The following is a 14,711-nucleotide window of genomic DNA, read 5'->3' as shown; positions in this document are numbered from 1 at the left end:
TCATAGATTATAGACGTGTGAAAATGGGTTTTGTTGTAAAACACTATATATCCATTGTTTAGCTGGAATGGAATGTTCGTGTCCTTTATATTGGACTGTGATATGTGGTTGTCTCACCTAGCTATCTTAAGATGAATGCACTTACTCTAAGTTGCTCTGGATAAGAGCATCTGCTAAATGACTAAAATGTAAATATTTTACATACGGATCTTATATTATTGTATAGATTCATAAAAAAATAAACACATTTTATTGATGACACAAATGTATCATTTGTACAGTTATTTATTACAAATGTAGTTATTTATCACATTTAGCTATGTAAAACCTAGCAGTACTACTCATTCATCTGTGAGTGAGGCGGATACATAGTGTTTTGCAACAAAACATGATTATTTGTCTCTCTGAATTGAAACCATCAAGTGATAGATTTTAAGATCCCCATGCCATGATTAGTTAGTGAAAAAACACCAATCTCTTTCATAATTTCTTTAAGCAATCTAATTTACCAACATTTCTGAAAATGGATATATAGCGTTTTAGAATGAAACCCTTCAAGTCAATTATGTAAGTCAATTATCCAAGTGCATTTATAACTTCTAACTCAATAGCTAACTTGTAGTCACGTGTCAGTTTTGGAAGACTACCCCTCTGTAAACATGTAACCAAATTCAAGTGAGAACAAGACAGGGATTAACAACTTCCTCAAGGGTCATATCCCCTCACTTTTGCTGCTCCCACAAGTGATCTTTTATAACACTTTCAATATTTAAAAGATCACTTGTGGGAGCAGCAAACAGTGCATGAACATAAGCCTTTTTTTTATATATAGTTGCCCAGCTCCTGTGTCGAGTTTGAAGGCATTGTATTGTGCGTCAACACTCTCTTTCCAAAATGGCCACCTCTGCCCACCCTCGTAGCGCAGGTTGCCCATGTGCAGGATGGCCGCCAGTAGTTTGGAGATCTCCCAGTTCTCTGTCTCTGTGAACATCAGCACCTTCATGGCCGACAGGATGCTGGAGTAATCCTTTAGGTCATCACGGCCATCACATTTTGTACATTTCCCCTGGAGAGGGACACACACATACACATACTGTATTTTTTTGTTTGTTGCCGATCTTACTTTGCTACCTAACGGTTTTTACTTTTTCATTACCGTATATTTTTCCTTTTTACCCTCACTCAACTTTTTTCATTCAACTTTCTTACCCCGGAGGTTTTATCAGGACATGGTTCGTCAGGACTTCAAACAGCCGAAGCTAAGTAACATTAACATGATGCCTTCTAATTGCAGTCGTTGTACTTATAATATACAGGAGAACGATCGCCTTATGGCAAGGATAGCTGTGCTGCAAGCCCAGCTTCAGACGCAATCGCTAGGCAAGGGTAATTTCAGTGTAGGAAAGGATGAAACAGCGTACAGATAATAACGTTAGTATAAACCCCCTCGCACGGTCCCCGCAGCCGGACAACTTTCTCATGGCTTCTGGAGGGAAACGCTGTAGGAATGCTCAACCGGTGTCGCTTATTCAGCCGACAGAAACTTTCAACCGGTTCTCCCCATTAAGTGAGTCGGAGGCCGAGACTTCTCTGGTCTCTACTCCTCCCGCTGTGGGGTCTGAGACGCCGACGGCTCCCACCATTACCTCTGACAAATTGAAAACCCTAGTCATTGGCGACTCCATTACCCACAGTATTAGACTTAAAACGAATCATCCAGCGATCATACACTGTTTACCAGGGGGCAGGGCTACCGACGTTAAGGCTAATCTAAAGACGGTGCTGGCTAAAGCTAAAACTGGCGAGTGTAGAGAGTATAGAGAGATTGTTATCCACGTCAGCACCAACGATGTTAGGATGAAACAGTCAGAGGTCACCAAGCGCAACATAGCTTCAGCGTGTAAATCAGCTAGAAAGATGTGTCGGCATCGAGTAATTGTCTCTGGCCCCCTCCCAGTTAGGGGGAGTGATGAGCTCTACAGCAGAGTCTCACAACTCAATCGCTGGATGAAAACTGTGTTCTGCCCCTCCCAAAAGATAGAATTTGTAGATAACTGGCCCTCTTTCTGGGACTCACCCACAAACAGGACCAAGCCTGGCCTGTTGAGGAGTGACGGACTCCATCCTAGCTGGAGGGGTGCTCTCATCTTATCTACTAACATAGACAGGGCTCTAACTCCTCTAGCTCCAGAATGAAATAGGGTGCCGGCCAGGCAGCAGGCTGTTAGCCAGCCTGCCAGCTTAGTGGAGTCTGCCATTAGCACAGTCAGCGTAGTCAGCTCAGCTTTCCCCATTGAGACCGTGTCTGTACCTCGATCTAGGTTGGGCAAAATTAAAAATGGCGGTGTTCGCTTTAGTAATCTCACCAGTATAAAGACCTCCTCCATTCCTGCCATTATTGAAAGAGATTGTGATACTTCACATCTCAAAATTGGGTTACTTAATGTTAGATCCCTCACTTCCAAGGCAGTTATAGTCAATGAACTAATCACTGATCATAATCTTGATGTGATTGGCCTGACTGAAACATGGCTTAAGCCTGATGAATTTACTGTGTTAAATGAGGCCTCACCCCCTGGTTACACTAGTGACCATACCCCCCGTGCATCCGGCAAAGGCGGAGGTGTTGCTAACATCTACGATAGCAAATTTCAATTTACAAAAAAAAAACAATGACGTTTTCGTCTTTTGAGCTTCTAGTCATGAAATCTATGCAGCCTACTCACTCACTTTTTATAGCTACTGTTTACAGGCCTCCTGGGCCATATGCAGTGTTCCTCACTGAGTTCCCTGAATTCCTATCGGATCTTGTAGTCATAGCAGATAATATTCAAATTTTTGGTGACTTTAACATTCACATGGAAAAGTCCACAGACCCACTCCAAAAGGCTTTCGGAGCCATCATCGACTCAGTGGGTTTTGTCCAACATGTCTCTGGACCTACTCACTGCCACAGTCATACTCTGGACCTAGTTTTGTCCCATGGAATAAATGTTGTGGATCTTAATGTTTTTCCTCATAATCCTGGATTATCGGACCACCATTTTATTGCGTTTACAATTGCAACAAATAATCTGCTCAGACCCCAACCAAGGAGCATTAAAAGTCGTGCTATAAATTCTCAGACAACCCAAAGATTCCTTGATGCCCTTCCAGACTCCCTCTGCCTACCCAAGGACGTCAGAGGACAAAAATCAGTTAACCACCTAACCGAGGAACTCAATTTAACCTTGCGCAATACCCTAGATGCAGTTGCACCCCTAAAAATTAAAAACATCTGTCATAAGAAACTAGCTCCCTGGTATACAGAAAATACACGAGCTCTGAAGCAAGCTTCCAGAAAATTGGAACGGAAATGGCGCCACACCAAACTGGAAGTCTTCCGACTAGCTTGGAAAGACAGTACCGTGCAGTATCGAAGAGCCCTCACTGCTGCTCGATCATCCTATTTTTCCAACTTAATTGAGGAAAATAAGAACAATCCGAAATTTCTTTTTGATACTGTCGCAAAGCTAACTAAAAAGCAGCATTCGCAAATGGAGGATGGCTTTCACTTCAGCAGTAATACATTTATGAACTTCTTTGAGGAAAAGATCATGATCATTAGAAAGCAAATTACGGACTCCTCTTTAAATCTGGGTATTCCTCCAAAGCTCCATTGTCCTGAGTCTGCACAACTCTGCCAGGACCTTGGCTCAAGGGAGATACTAAAGTGTTTTAGTACTATATCTCTTGACACAATGATGAAAATAATCATGGCCTCCAAACCCTCAAGCTGCATACTGGACCCTATTCCAACTAAACTACTGAAAGAGCTGCTTCCTGTGCTTGGCCCTCCTATGTTGAACATAATAAACGGCTCTCTATCCACCGGATGTGTACCAAGCTCACTAAAAGTGGCAGTAATAAAGCCTCTCTTGAAAAAGCCGAATCTTGACCCAGAAATTATAAAAAACTATCGGCCTATATCGAATCTTCCATTCCTCTCAAAAAAATTTGAAAAAGCTGTTGCACAGCAACTCACTGCCTTCCTGAAGACAAACAATGTATACGAAACGCTTCAGTCTGGTTTTAGACCCCATCATAGCACTGAGACTGCACTTGTGAAGGTGGTAAATGACCTTTTAATGACGTCAGACCGAGGCTCTGCATCTGTCCTCGTGCTCCTAGATCTTAGTGCCACTTTTGATACCATCGATCACCACATTCTTTTGGAGAGATTGGAAACCCAAATTGGTGTTCATGGACAAGTTCTGGCCTGGTTTAGATCTTATCTGTCGGAAAGATATCAGTTTGTCTCTGTGAATGGTTTGTCCTCTGACAAATCAATTGTAAATTTCGGTGTTCCTCAAGGTTCCGTTTTAGGACCACTATTGTTTTCACTATATATTTTACCTCTTGGGGATGTCATTCGAAAATATAATGTTAAATTTCACTGCTATGCGGATGACACACAGCTGTACATTTCAATGAAACATGGTGAAGCTCCAAAATTGCCCTCGCTAGAAGCCTGTGTTTCAGACATAAGGAAGTGGATGGCTGCAAACTTTCTACTTTTAAACTCGGACAAAACAGAGATGCTTGTTCTAGGTCCCAAGAAACAAAGAGATCTTCTGTTCAATCTGACAATTAATCTGGACAGTTGTACAGTCGTCTCAAATAAAACTGTGAAGGACCTCGGGGTTACTCTGGAGCCTGATCTCTCTTTTGAAGAACATATCAAGACTGTTTCAAGGACAGCTTTTTTCCATCTACGTAACATTGCAAAAATCAGAAACTTTCTGTCCAAAAATGACGCAGAAAAATGAATCCATGCTTTTGTTACTTCTAGGCTGGACTACTGCAATGCTCTACTTTCCGGCTACCCGGATAAAGCACTAAACAAACTTCAGTTAGTGCTAAATACGGCTGCTAGAACTGCTAGAATCCTGACTAGAACCAAAAAATGTGATCATATTACTCCAGTGCTAGCCTCCCTACACTGGCTTCCTGTTAAGGCAAGGGCTGATTTCAAGGTTTTACTGCTAACCTACAAAGCATTACATGGGCTTGCTCCTACCTATCTTTCCGATTTGGTCCTGCCGTACATACCTATACGTACGCTACGGTCACAAGACGCAGGCCTCCTAATTGTCCCTAGAATTTCTAAGCAAACGGCTGGAGGTAGGGCTTTCTCCTATAGAGCTCCATTTTTATGGAATAGTCTGCCTACCCATGTGAGAGACGCAGACTCAGTCTCAACCTTTAAGTCTTTACTGAAGACTTATCTCTTCAGTAGGTCCTATGATTAAGTGTAGTCTGGCCCAGGAGTGTGAAGGTGAACGGAAAGGCTGGAGCAACGAACCGCCCTTGCTGTCTCTGCCTTGCCGGTTCCCCTCTTTCCACTGGGATTCTCTGCCTCTAACCCTATTACAGGGGCTGAGTCACTGACTTACTGGTGTTCTTCCGTGCCGTCCATGGGAGGGGTGCGTCACTTGAGTGGGTTGAGTCACTGATGTGGTCTTCCTGTCTGGGTTGGCGCTCCCCCTTGGGTTGTGCCATGGCGGAGATTTTTGTGGGCTTTACTCGGCCTTGTCTTCAGACGGTAAGTTGGTGGTTGTAGACATCCCTCTAGTGGTGTGGGGGCTGTGCTTTGGCAAAGTGGGTGGGGTTATATCCTGCCTGTTTGGCCCTGTCCGGGGGTATCATCGGATGGGGCCACAGTGTCTTCTGATCCCTCCTGTCTCAGCCTCCAGTATTTATGCTGCAGTAGTTTATGTGCCGGGGGGCTAGGGTCAGTCTGTTTCATCTGGAGTATTCTCTTGTCTTATCCGGTGTCCTGTGTGAATTTAAATATGCTCTCTCTAATTCTCTCTTTCTCTCTTTCTTTCTTTCTCTCGGAGGACCTGAGCCCTAGGACCATGCCTCGGGACTACCTGGCATGATGACTCCTTGCTGTCCCCAGTCCACCTGGCCATGCTGCTGCTCCAGTTTCAACTGTTCTGCCTGCGGCTACGGAACCCTGACCTGTTCACCGGACGTGCTTGTTGCACCCTCGACAACTACAATGATTATTATTATTTGACCATGCTGGTCATTTATGAACATTTTAACATCTTGACCATGTTCTGTTATAATATCCACCCGGCACAGCCAGAAGAGGACTGGCCACCCCTCATAGCCTGGTTCCTCTCTAGGTTTCTTCCTAGGTTTTTGGCCTTTCTAGGGAGTTTTTCCTAGGGAGTTTTTCCTAGCCACCGTGCCTCTTTCACATGCATTGCTTGCTGTTTGGGGTTTTAGGCTGGGTTTCTGTACAGCACTTTGAGATTTCAGCTGATATACGAAGGGCTATATAAATACATTTGATTTGATATAGCCATTCATTATCTATACTGTATAGCCATTAATTATCTATACTGTATAGCCATTCATTATCTATACTGTATAGCCATTCATTATCTATACTGTATATCCATTCATTATCTATACTGTATAGCCATTAATTATCTATACTGTATAGCCATTCATTATCTATACTGTATAGCCATTAATTATCTATACTGTATAGCCATTCATTATCTATACTGTATATCCATTCATTATCTATACTGTATAGCCGTTCATTATTGCCCATGTGCAGGATGGCCGCCAGGAACTTGGAGATCTCCCAGTTCTCTGTCTCTGTGAACGTCAGCACCTTCATGGCCAACAGTAGTTTGGAGATCTCCCAGTTCTCTGTCTCTGTGAATGTCAGCACCTTCATGGCCGACAGGATGCTGGAGTAATCCTTTAGGTCATCACGGCCATTATTTCTTATTCAACTCTTTATTATTGATATTGGTTATTGTACTGCAATATTGAGGGAGTTAGCACATGAGCATTTTGCTACACCTTTTATACCTGCTGTAAACTGTGTACGTGACAAATAACATTGGATTTGATATATACTGTGAGTTATATAAATAAACTCATACACGCACACACACACACACACCGGTATACACATATACAGTAGGAGCTAGACGCATGCACACACACCCCGCTCACACCCACTACTCACCATGGTGAGGTAGGAGTAGTCAGTGGCGAGGCCCAGGCCCAGCTTGGTCTTCAGCTCTGGGGCCATGCCCCGCAACATACAGTAGAAGATGTGGTAGTTCCTCTCATCCGCAGCCTGGAGGGGAGAATAACACAGCAGGGTCGAGTTCATAGGGTACAAAACGAAAGAAAACTGTCAAAATGGAAGAAAACTGTCAATGGGAAACTGTCTGCAAACTCGAGACTTTTCCAGTATGTACTGTTCTATTCCGCTCTATAGCCCCTTCCCCTGGACCCCATAGCCCCTCCCCCTGGACCCTTATCTGTCTGCAGCCCCTATAGCCCCTCCCCCTGGTTCCTTACCTGTCTGCAGACCCTATGGACCCTTACCTGTCTGCAGACCCTATAGCCCCTCCCCCTGGACCCTTACCTGTCTGCAGACCCTATAGCCCCTCCCCCTGGACCCTTACCTGTCTGCAGACCCTATAGCCCCTCCCCCCCGAACCCTTACCTGTCTGCAGACCCTATAGCCCCTCCCCCCTGGAACCTTACCTGTCTGCAGAACCTATAGCCCCTCCCCCCTGGAACCTTACCTGTCTGCAGACCCTATAGCCCCTCCCCCCTGGACCCTTACCTGTCTGCAGACCCTATAACCCCTCCCCCCTTGAACCTTACTTGTCTGCTGACCCTATAACCCCTCCCCCTGGACCTTACCTGTCTGCAGACCCTATAGCCCCTCCCCCCTGGACCCTTACCTGTCTGCAGACCCTATTGCCCCTCCCCCATAGCCCCTCCCCCTGGAACCTTACCTGTCTGCAGACCATATAGCCCCTCTCCCCTGGAACCTTACCTTTCTGCAGATCCTATAGCCCCTCCCACCTCAAACCTTACCTGTCTGCAGACCCTATAGCCCCTCCCCCCTGGACCCTTACCTGTCTGCAAACCCTATAGCCCCTCCCACCTGCAACCTTACCTGTCTGCAGACCCTATAGCTAGCCCCTCCCTCCTGGACCCTTACCTGTCTGCAAACCCTATAGCCCCTCCCACCTGCAACCTTACCTGTCTGCAGACCCTATAGCCCCTCCCCCCTGGACCCTTACCTGTCTGCAGACTCGGGATTTCTCCAGAAGATACTGTTCTATCTTTGCCCCCTCGATTGCACCTCTCTTGTTAAAGTGGATGTCGATGTATTTCCCAAAACGACTGGAGTTGTCATTCCGGATGGTCTTAGCATTCCCGAACGCTGCATGGATGAAAGATTAAAGTCCAGACTTAGTGTAACAGATGCAGTTCAGTGAACAATGCTCACATGATGAATCACCTTGCCTGAGACCTGAAGAGTATTGTGGCATGCAGTATACCAGGGTTTCCAACCCTGGTCAGATAGTCACATTAGCTAAGAGAGACATAGCTAATACAGTCCACATGTAGAGTACACAGACGGAAACATCAGAACGTGCAAATGAGGCTTTAGACATGGATAGGAGGCCCATTTGTTGTGTTATTTCCGGGTCAAACCAAGTGTTAATGCCAGCTTGGCATAGAAAGGTGAATGAATGCCCTGCCTGACTTAAGCTGTACACCAAATTGTCAGATCATTACTCATGGCCTGGAAGGTGTTTCCTTCACCCAGGGAAAGCACGCAAGTCATGAATCTGTCTTTCAAAGACTCTTTGAAGAATGCATCCCAAGTTCAGCTTTTCCTACACAGCTTCTGTGATTCTAGCCTACAAATCATAAACAAACCCCAAACCTGCCCCTGAGGTAACTTGGAGCGAGTGTACAGTATCTCTGCATTCTACACACCACATTTGCCTTGCCAAGTAACATGAGGACAAGTTGGCTAAGGCAGCGACAGACAGCAAGCCCCCTAGCTATTACATTTCATCAGTGCTGCTGAGTGGATATACTGTAGTTAGTCTCACAAAATTCAATAGAATACTGGTATGGACATTGGCATCCATGGAAACATAACTACAAGACGGCCATCTTGGTCAGGAAATTTGTACAATTAAACTGGTTTGTAATTTGACCAAGATGGCTGCCATTAATAGCCCATTCTAGTGTCTCATCTCAATGTTGAGTCTGACCTTCCAGTATGGGGTTGGCCTCCAGGACCTGTTGCTCAATCCAGGAGTGTTGTCCACTGATGGCTGCCAGGAACTGCAGGATCAACTTGGTGCTCTCTGTCTTACCTGCCCCAGACTCACCACTGAGGAACACAGGAGGAGATGCAATACTTTATGTATAGAAGCAGACAGACAGACAGACAGACAGACAGACAGACAGACAGACAGACAGACAGACAGACAGACAGACAGACAGACAGGCAGGCAGGCAGACAGACAGACAGACAGACAGACAGACAGACAGACAGACAGACAGACAGACAGACAGACAGACAGACAGACAGACAGACAGACAGACAGACAGACAGGCAGGCAGGCAGACAGACACGCACGCACACACATGTAAATACAGAAACTCAAACACATGTACACTTAAATAGAGAAACCCAAATGCGCACACACTCACACACTCTTGCACGCACGCACGCACACGCGTACGCGCGCACACACACAAATACACTAACCTGATGATGCAGCACTGGTCCTTGTTGTTCCTCTGCATGTTGAAGTAGCAGTTGTCTGCGATGGCAAAGATGTGAGGTGGCATCTCCCCAATCTTCTTATTGGTGTACAGGCGGATCTGGTCTGGAGTGTAGATGGGCAGCAGCTGGTAAGGGTTTACCGCCACCAGAATCGACCCTGTGTAAGTCTGCAGGCAGAGGTCAAAGTCAAAAGTTGAAATGGTCAAGGTTCATGCCAAGATGAGGGCAACCATGTTCTCCCTGAGGATTTAGCGATAACTTGATTTGTCGCTAGTGATAGCATGATTTGTTGCTAGCGATAGCACAATTTGTCACTTTCTTTCACTGGGATTGTGATTAGGCTAGTCACTAGGCTCGTGATCACTGAGATAATGTATTGTGAGCCTGATGAAGATTGATCATTTACATTTAGAACTACAAAATCATTGGAAGTTGATATTGAAAATCCCCTTAATGTGCATAATCTAGACATAATAATCAGTCATAATAACCCATGATTTGTTGTACTTCCAAGCCTGCAGGCCAAAGCTGTGCTGTGTTCTAAAGGTTCACGTGTGTTGAACATTTACGCTTCGATAGTCAAAGCACACGTAACAAGCTGGATCAAAGGTTAAGCACGAAGCAGAGCTCGGCCTTCAGCCTAGCAGGGATTATATATAGCCATTCATTCAGTGACAGCGAAGAAAAGGAAAGTAGTAGAAGTGCTAGCATTAATGTCATGGGCTAGCTTGTTAGCGTGTTCCTTTTTAGCTTTAAAAAAAAGAAATAGGAAAGAGCATGCTTGTCTCTGTAGTTTGTACTCACCCTTCCCCCACAATTTGTCTATACAGAGAGATAGGGAGGGGGATGAAGAGGGAGAGGAAAGAGGTATAAGGAAAAAGCACAAAACAGGCACAAGTTGGTGAGGGACAAACTGGGGGGGACATACAAGGGCTTGGTCTCAATACTCTATAACAGCTTCCTTAACCACCAGTACCACATATATCACAACAGACTGAACACGTTTCCATCATGTGTCCTGTCAGAGCAGTGATACTGAGGAAAGGATATGAGGAGAAGAAGCTGGTTCAAACTATTAAACCACAGCCAGGCAGGGAAGATAAGGAACCAGTGGTGTTGGGGGGTTGTGGAGGCCAGGGGAACTAACACGCCAGTATAACCAAGAAAGTAAGTCAAATAACCCCACAGACAAGGAAAACCCTATAACAGTCCATCAACAACATGAGCTACACTAAACAAGATCACTATGTTTCATAGAATATGTTCTAAACCATACTTCCTTGTTATTTGAAGGACTCATACGCTGTAAAATTATCAATGGTGGAAAAAGTATCCATTTGTCATACAATTGTAAAGATAGAAAATTACTCAAGTAAATTTAAAAGTCACCCAGTAAAATATTACTTGAGTAAAAGTCTAACAGTATTTGGTTTTAAATATACTTAAGTATCAAAAGTAAATGTACAGTAATTGCAAAAATATACTTAAATATCAAAAGTAAAAGCATAAATCATTTCATATTTCTTATATTAGGCAAACCACATGACTTTATATATATATATATAAATATTTTTTTTTTACGGACAGTCAGGGGCATACTCAATTTACAAATGAAGCATTTGTGTTTAGTGAGTCCACCAGATCAGAGGCAATAGGGATGACCAGGAATGTTCTCTTGATAAATTTGTGAATTCGACCATCTTCAAATATCAATAGTAAAGTAAAGTACAGATACAAAAAAAACGACTTAAGTAGTACTTTAAAGTATTTTTACACAAGTACTTTACACCACTGAAAATGATGGTCTTGTAGTGGTACCAAAGCGAGCAGCCAGTATTACAGGGGGGACTCACATAGATGACACGCTCGTTGTAGCGGATGAGCAAGTTCCGCAGGATGCCAGCCTCGTTGAGGTCTCCCAGGCGGATCATATCCTCCACACCGTGGATCGAGGTGGGGTGCATGGGCTTAATGTTGGTGGCATTCTGGGGCGAGATCCAGTGCTCCTGATGGGAGAACCGTTACAGTACAGTCACAGCCATTGAGGAACTATGGTGTCATAGGCTACTGTGCGTCCATGTGGGCTTGTTAGAGTAAGCTTAAGGCCCTGTTTGAATGCATCCTCCTTTCCTTCTTCCTTACATTAAGTAATCACTGATAAAACATGAATGGATAGGTGTAGGCAAGTTTTCCATGGCATTGCTTTTACCAATAATGTCATGTCATGATTACTTCAAGGAAGGGAGGAAGGAAGGATGCATTTGAACAGGACCAAAGTCTTGTTCGTCAAAATCTCGTTAATGTCTCGTCGTCTTGTCAAAGTAGTGTCAACGTCCCATCAACATCTCATCTTGTGTGGACTTACCCTCCCCTCGTCATCCAGCACCTGGATCTGTCCCGAGTCACAGAGCTTGAGCACGGCTCCCACCGGGACATCGAACTCCCGGCCCGTCTTAAGGTCCAACCAGACATAGTCCCCCTAGAAAGCAACCACAAACACAATCAGCAATCAGGAAGGAATTCTCAGGAAACTCCTTCAGCAAGTTAATGTGCTAGTGTTTTTTCAAGAGCTGCAGTCCCATACAAAGATTTTCTCAATAATGTTTCATTTTAAGGGGCCTTATTACAGTGTAATTACATATGGAATAAACCCTGTATCAAGTATTGTAATTAATTGGAATAATACATAGTTACACTGTAATAACAACATGTAACTGGAGGTAACTGCAGTCTAATTACTGCAGTTACTGCAGTCAATTGTAAATGAGAACTTGTTCTCAACTTGCCTACCTGGTTAAATTAAGGTGAAATAAATCAATAAATAAAAATTACAGAGGTGTAACAACAAATGCTTGTTACCATGCTTGTTAAAAATGTTAAAGTTTCCGATAGCTTCCCAACCATATCCCAACGCACCACATTTCAGCCATGTGAAAAGTGTTAGTTAATTTAATAAAACCGACCACCTCATTGACACAATTCTGCAATAAAGGGCTCTGGAGTCTGATGCCCAGGCCCGATGGCATGAACGAGTTCGCAAATGGTTGACATCAAAAAATACTTTAAATTGTTAAATAAATTAACCATGCATTTACTTAACCATACATTAAACATTATTAGACACATTAATAAACAGTTATGGTTAAAATTGTGAGATAGTCATTCATACTTGACAAATTGTAAGCCTATTAATCTTGGTTAAATAATGGTTTATAAGTGCACTTAAAATGTTCATAGGACAAACTCTTATTCCATCATGTAACCTTGCAAGGGTTTCACTGTTGGATCAGTGAAATTATTTATTTATCACAGAAATTAAGGCATCATGTCAACATCTACCCGTCTGCACAATACGCTCAGAGGGGTTTGTTGAGACTGGCGTCAAGTGACAGTGCGCAAAGAACGTGTCGAGAAGGTCAGTGTGCAGACATGAGAGATTGCCATGAAAGAAAAAAAGTGTTGTGAACAAGACAAGAACATCAACACAGGAGATAGAAAGTAAGTTTTCCATGCTAGCTAATGTTAGCTAATGTTAGCTGGGCTCGATGGTCTTATCTTCCCTGAACCTTGTTCTCAAGGTATCCATACCGCAAGGGTATTACATGAGAAACATCCAGCATGATAACGTTATCTAGCTAGCTAGCCACTTGTGTCAACAGACTTTGAAGAATGTTAGTTCCTTTTCAATGTAGCTAAACACTAGCTAACTTAATGTTAGCAAGCACTGTTATTGTTAGCTGGACAAGACAACAACTAGCTAGTTAGCTAGTTTCTATTGGATAAATTCAGGTATGTTTATCCATGTTTCATTTGCTTCCGTTTAAGAAAAGTTTTTTCAACATAATCAACAGAATGAATACACCCCTGATCACCCGCACACACAGTTCTCTTTCATAGCAGCCACATACAAACAGCATGATCACTTTACTTGTTGTATAATTCATTCTCGCATCTACATGCTCTCCTCCTCTCACCTTCTCCCTTCACTTGAGGACTTCAGTGCACAACACAACAGCTGGCTGTGACCAGGTGAAAAAAATCTTTCCAAGCCAAACCTTCATACCATAACCGCTACACACAGCCTACATCACTGTCTCCATATTAGCTAACGTCATAGTCAACATAGCTACTAGAACTAATGCGTTAGTAAACCCACTACAATCATGCAGTACAGTGTACAGCAAGCAGTTTACACCGGCGGGCATCGGTGGCAATAAATTAATAAAACCGAAAGCTTACTTTGACTTGGAAGAGTTCTAGTGTTGGATAGCCTTAGCCAGCTAGCTAACATAGTATACCTTTCTGGTTGAGCTGGTTGTTTGAACTGCATTAGCTAGCTATGTAAGTGAAAGTGAAAGTTAAAAAAATACAACGAAATATAGCTAGCTCTCTCTTCATTGTCTTTAATTTAAGAAATGAATTTGTTCAACTATTGTCTTTCTCTCTCTTTGAGTCAATTACTCACCACATTTTATACACTGCACTGCTAGCTAGCTGTAACTTATGCTTTCAGTACTTTATTCATTCTCTGATCCTTTGATTGGGTGGACAACATGTCAGTTCATGCTGCAAGAGCTCTGATAGGTTGGAGGACGTCCTCCGGAAGTCGTCATAATTACTGTGTAAGTCTATGGAAGGGGGTGAGAACCATGAGCTTCCTAGGTTTTGTATTTGTCACGTCCTGACCAGCAGAGGGAAGTATTGTATTAGTTTTGGTCAGGACGTGGCAGGTTTTTTGTGTGTTAAGTGTTGTGTTGGTGATTAGGACTCCCAATTGAAGGCAGGTGTGTTGAGTTGCCTTTGATTGGGAGTCCTATGTAGGAGTGTGTGTTTTTCTTTGGGGTTGTGGGTAGTTGTTTTTGCACTGCGTGTTGTGTGCCTGCAAAACTGTTCCTGTCATCGTGAGTAGAGTTTATTGTTTTTCCCTGTGGATGCTTTATTTGTGTTTATTAAAAAACTATGAGTATCCACATTCCCGCTGTGCCTTGGTCCATTTCTGAAGACAGCTGTTACAGTATTGAACTCAATGTACCCAGAGGAGGACGGAAACTAGCGGTCCTCTGGCTACACCATGGTGCTACCC

At 43.6% G+C, this 14,711-nt stretch overlaps 1 protein-coding gene across 1 annotated transcript in view; it reads right to left on the bottom strand.

Annotated features, from left to right (window-relative positions):
• The window catches only part of myo7ab (myosin VIIAb), an 85,873-nt gene that overhangs the window by 46,418 nt on the left and 24,744 nt on the right, over nucleotides 1-14,711 (bottom strand). Inside the window, exons 3-9 of the mRNA XM_029700014.1 lie at nucleotides 11,994-12,107; nucleotides 11,482-11,634; nucleotides 9,611-9,795; nucleotides 9,108-9,229; nucleotides 8,118-8,260; nucleotides 7,040-7,153; nucleotides 913-1,066 (exon numbers count right to left, since the gene is read on the bottom strand). Coding sequence (XP_029555874.1) covers nucleotides 913-1,066; nucleotides 7,040-7,153; nucleotides 8,118-8,260; nucleotides 9,108-9,229; nucleotides 9,611-9,795; nucleotides 11,482-11,634; nucleotides 11,994-12,107 — 985 coding nt within the window. The remainder of the gene's footprint in view (nucleotides 1-912; nucleotides 1,067-7,039; nucleotides 7,154-8,117; nucleotides 8,261-9,107; nucleotides 9,230-9,610; nucleotides 9,796-11,481; nucleotides 11,635-11,993; nucleotides 12,108-14,711) is intronic.

This window comes from Salmo trutta, chromosome 19 (genome assembly GCF_901001165.1).
Source record: "Salmo trutta chromosome 19, fSalTru1.1, whole genome shotgun sequence".
NCBI lineage: Eukaryota > Metazoa > Chordata > Actinopteri > Salmoniformes > Salmonidae > Salmo > Salmo trutta.
The sequence above is the reverse complement of the archived record's forward strand: the minus strand, read 5'-3'. Positions and strand labels throughout refer to the sequence as shown.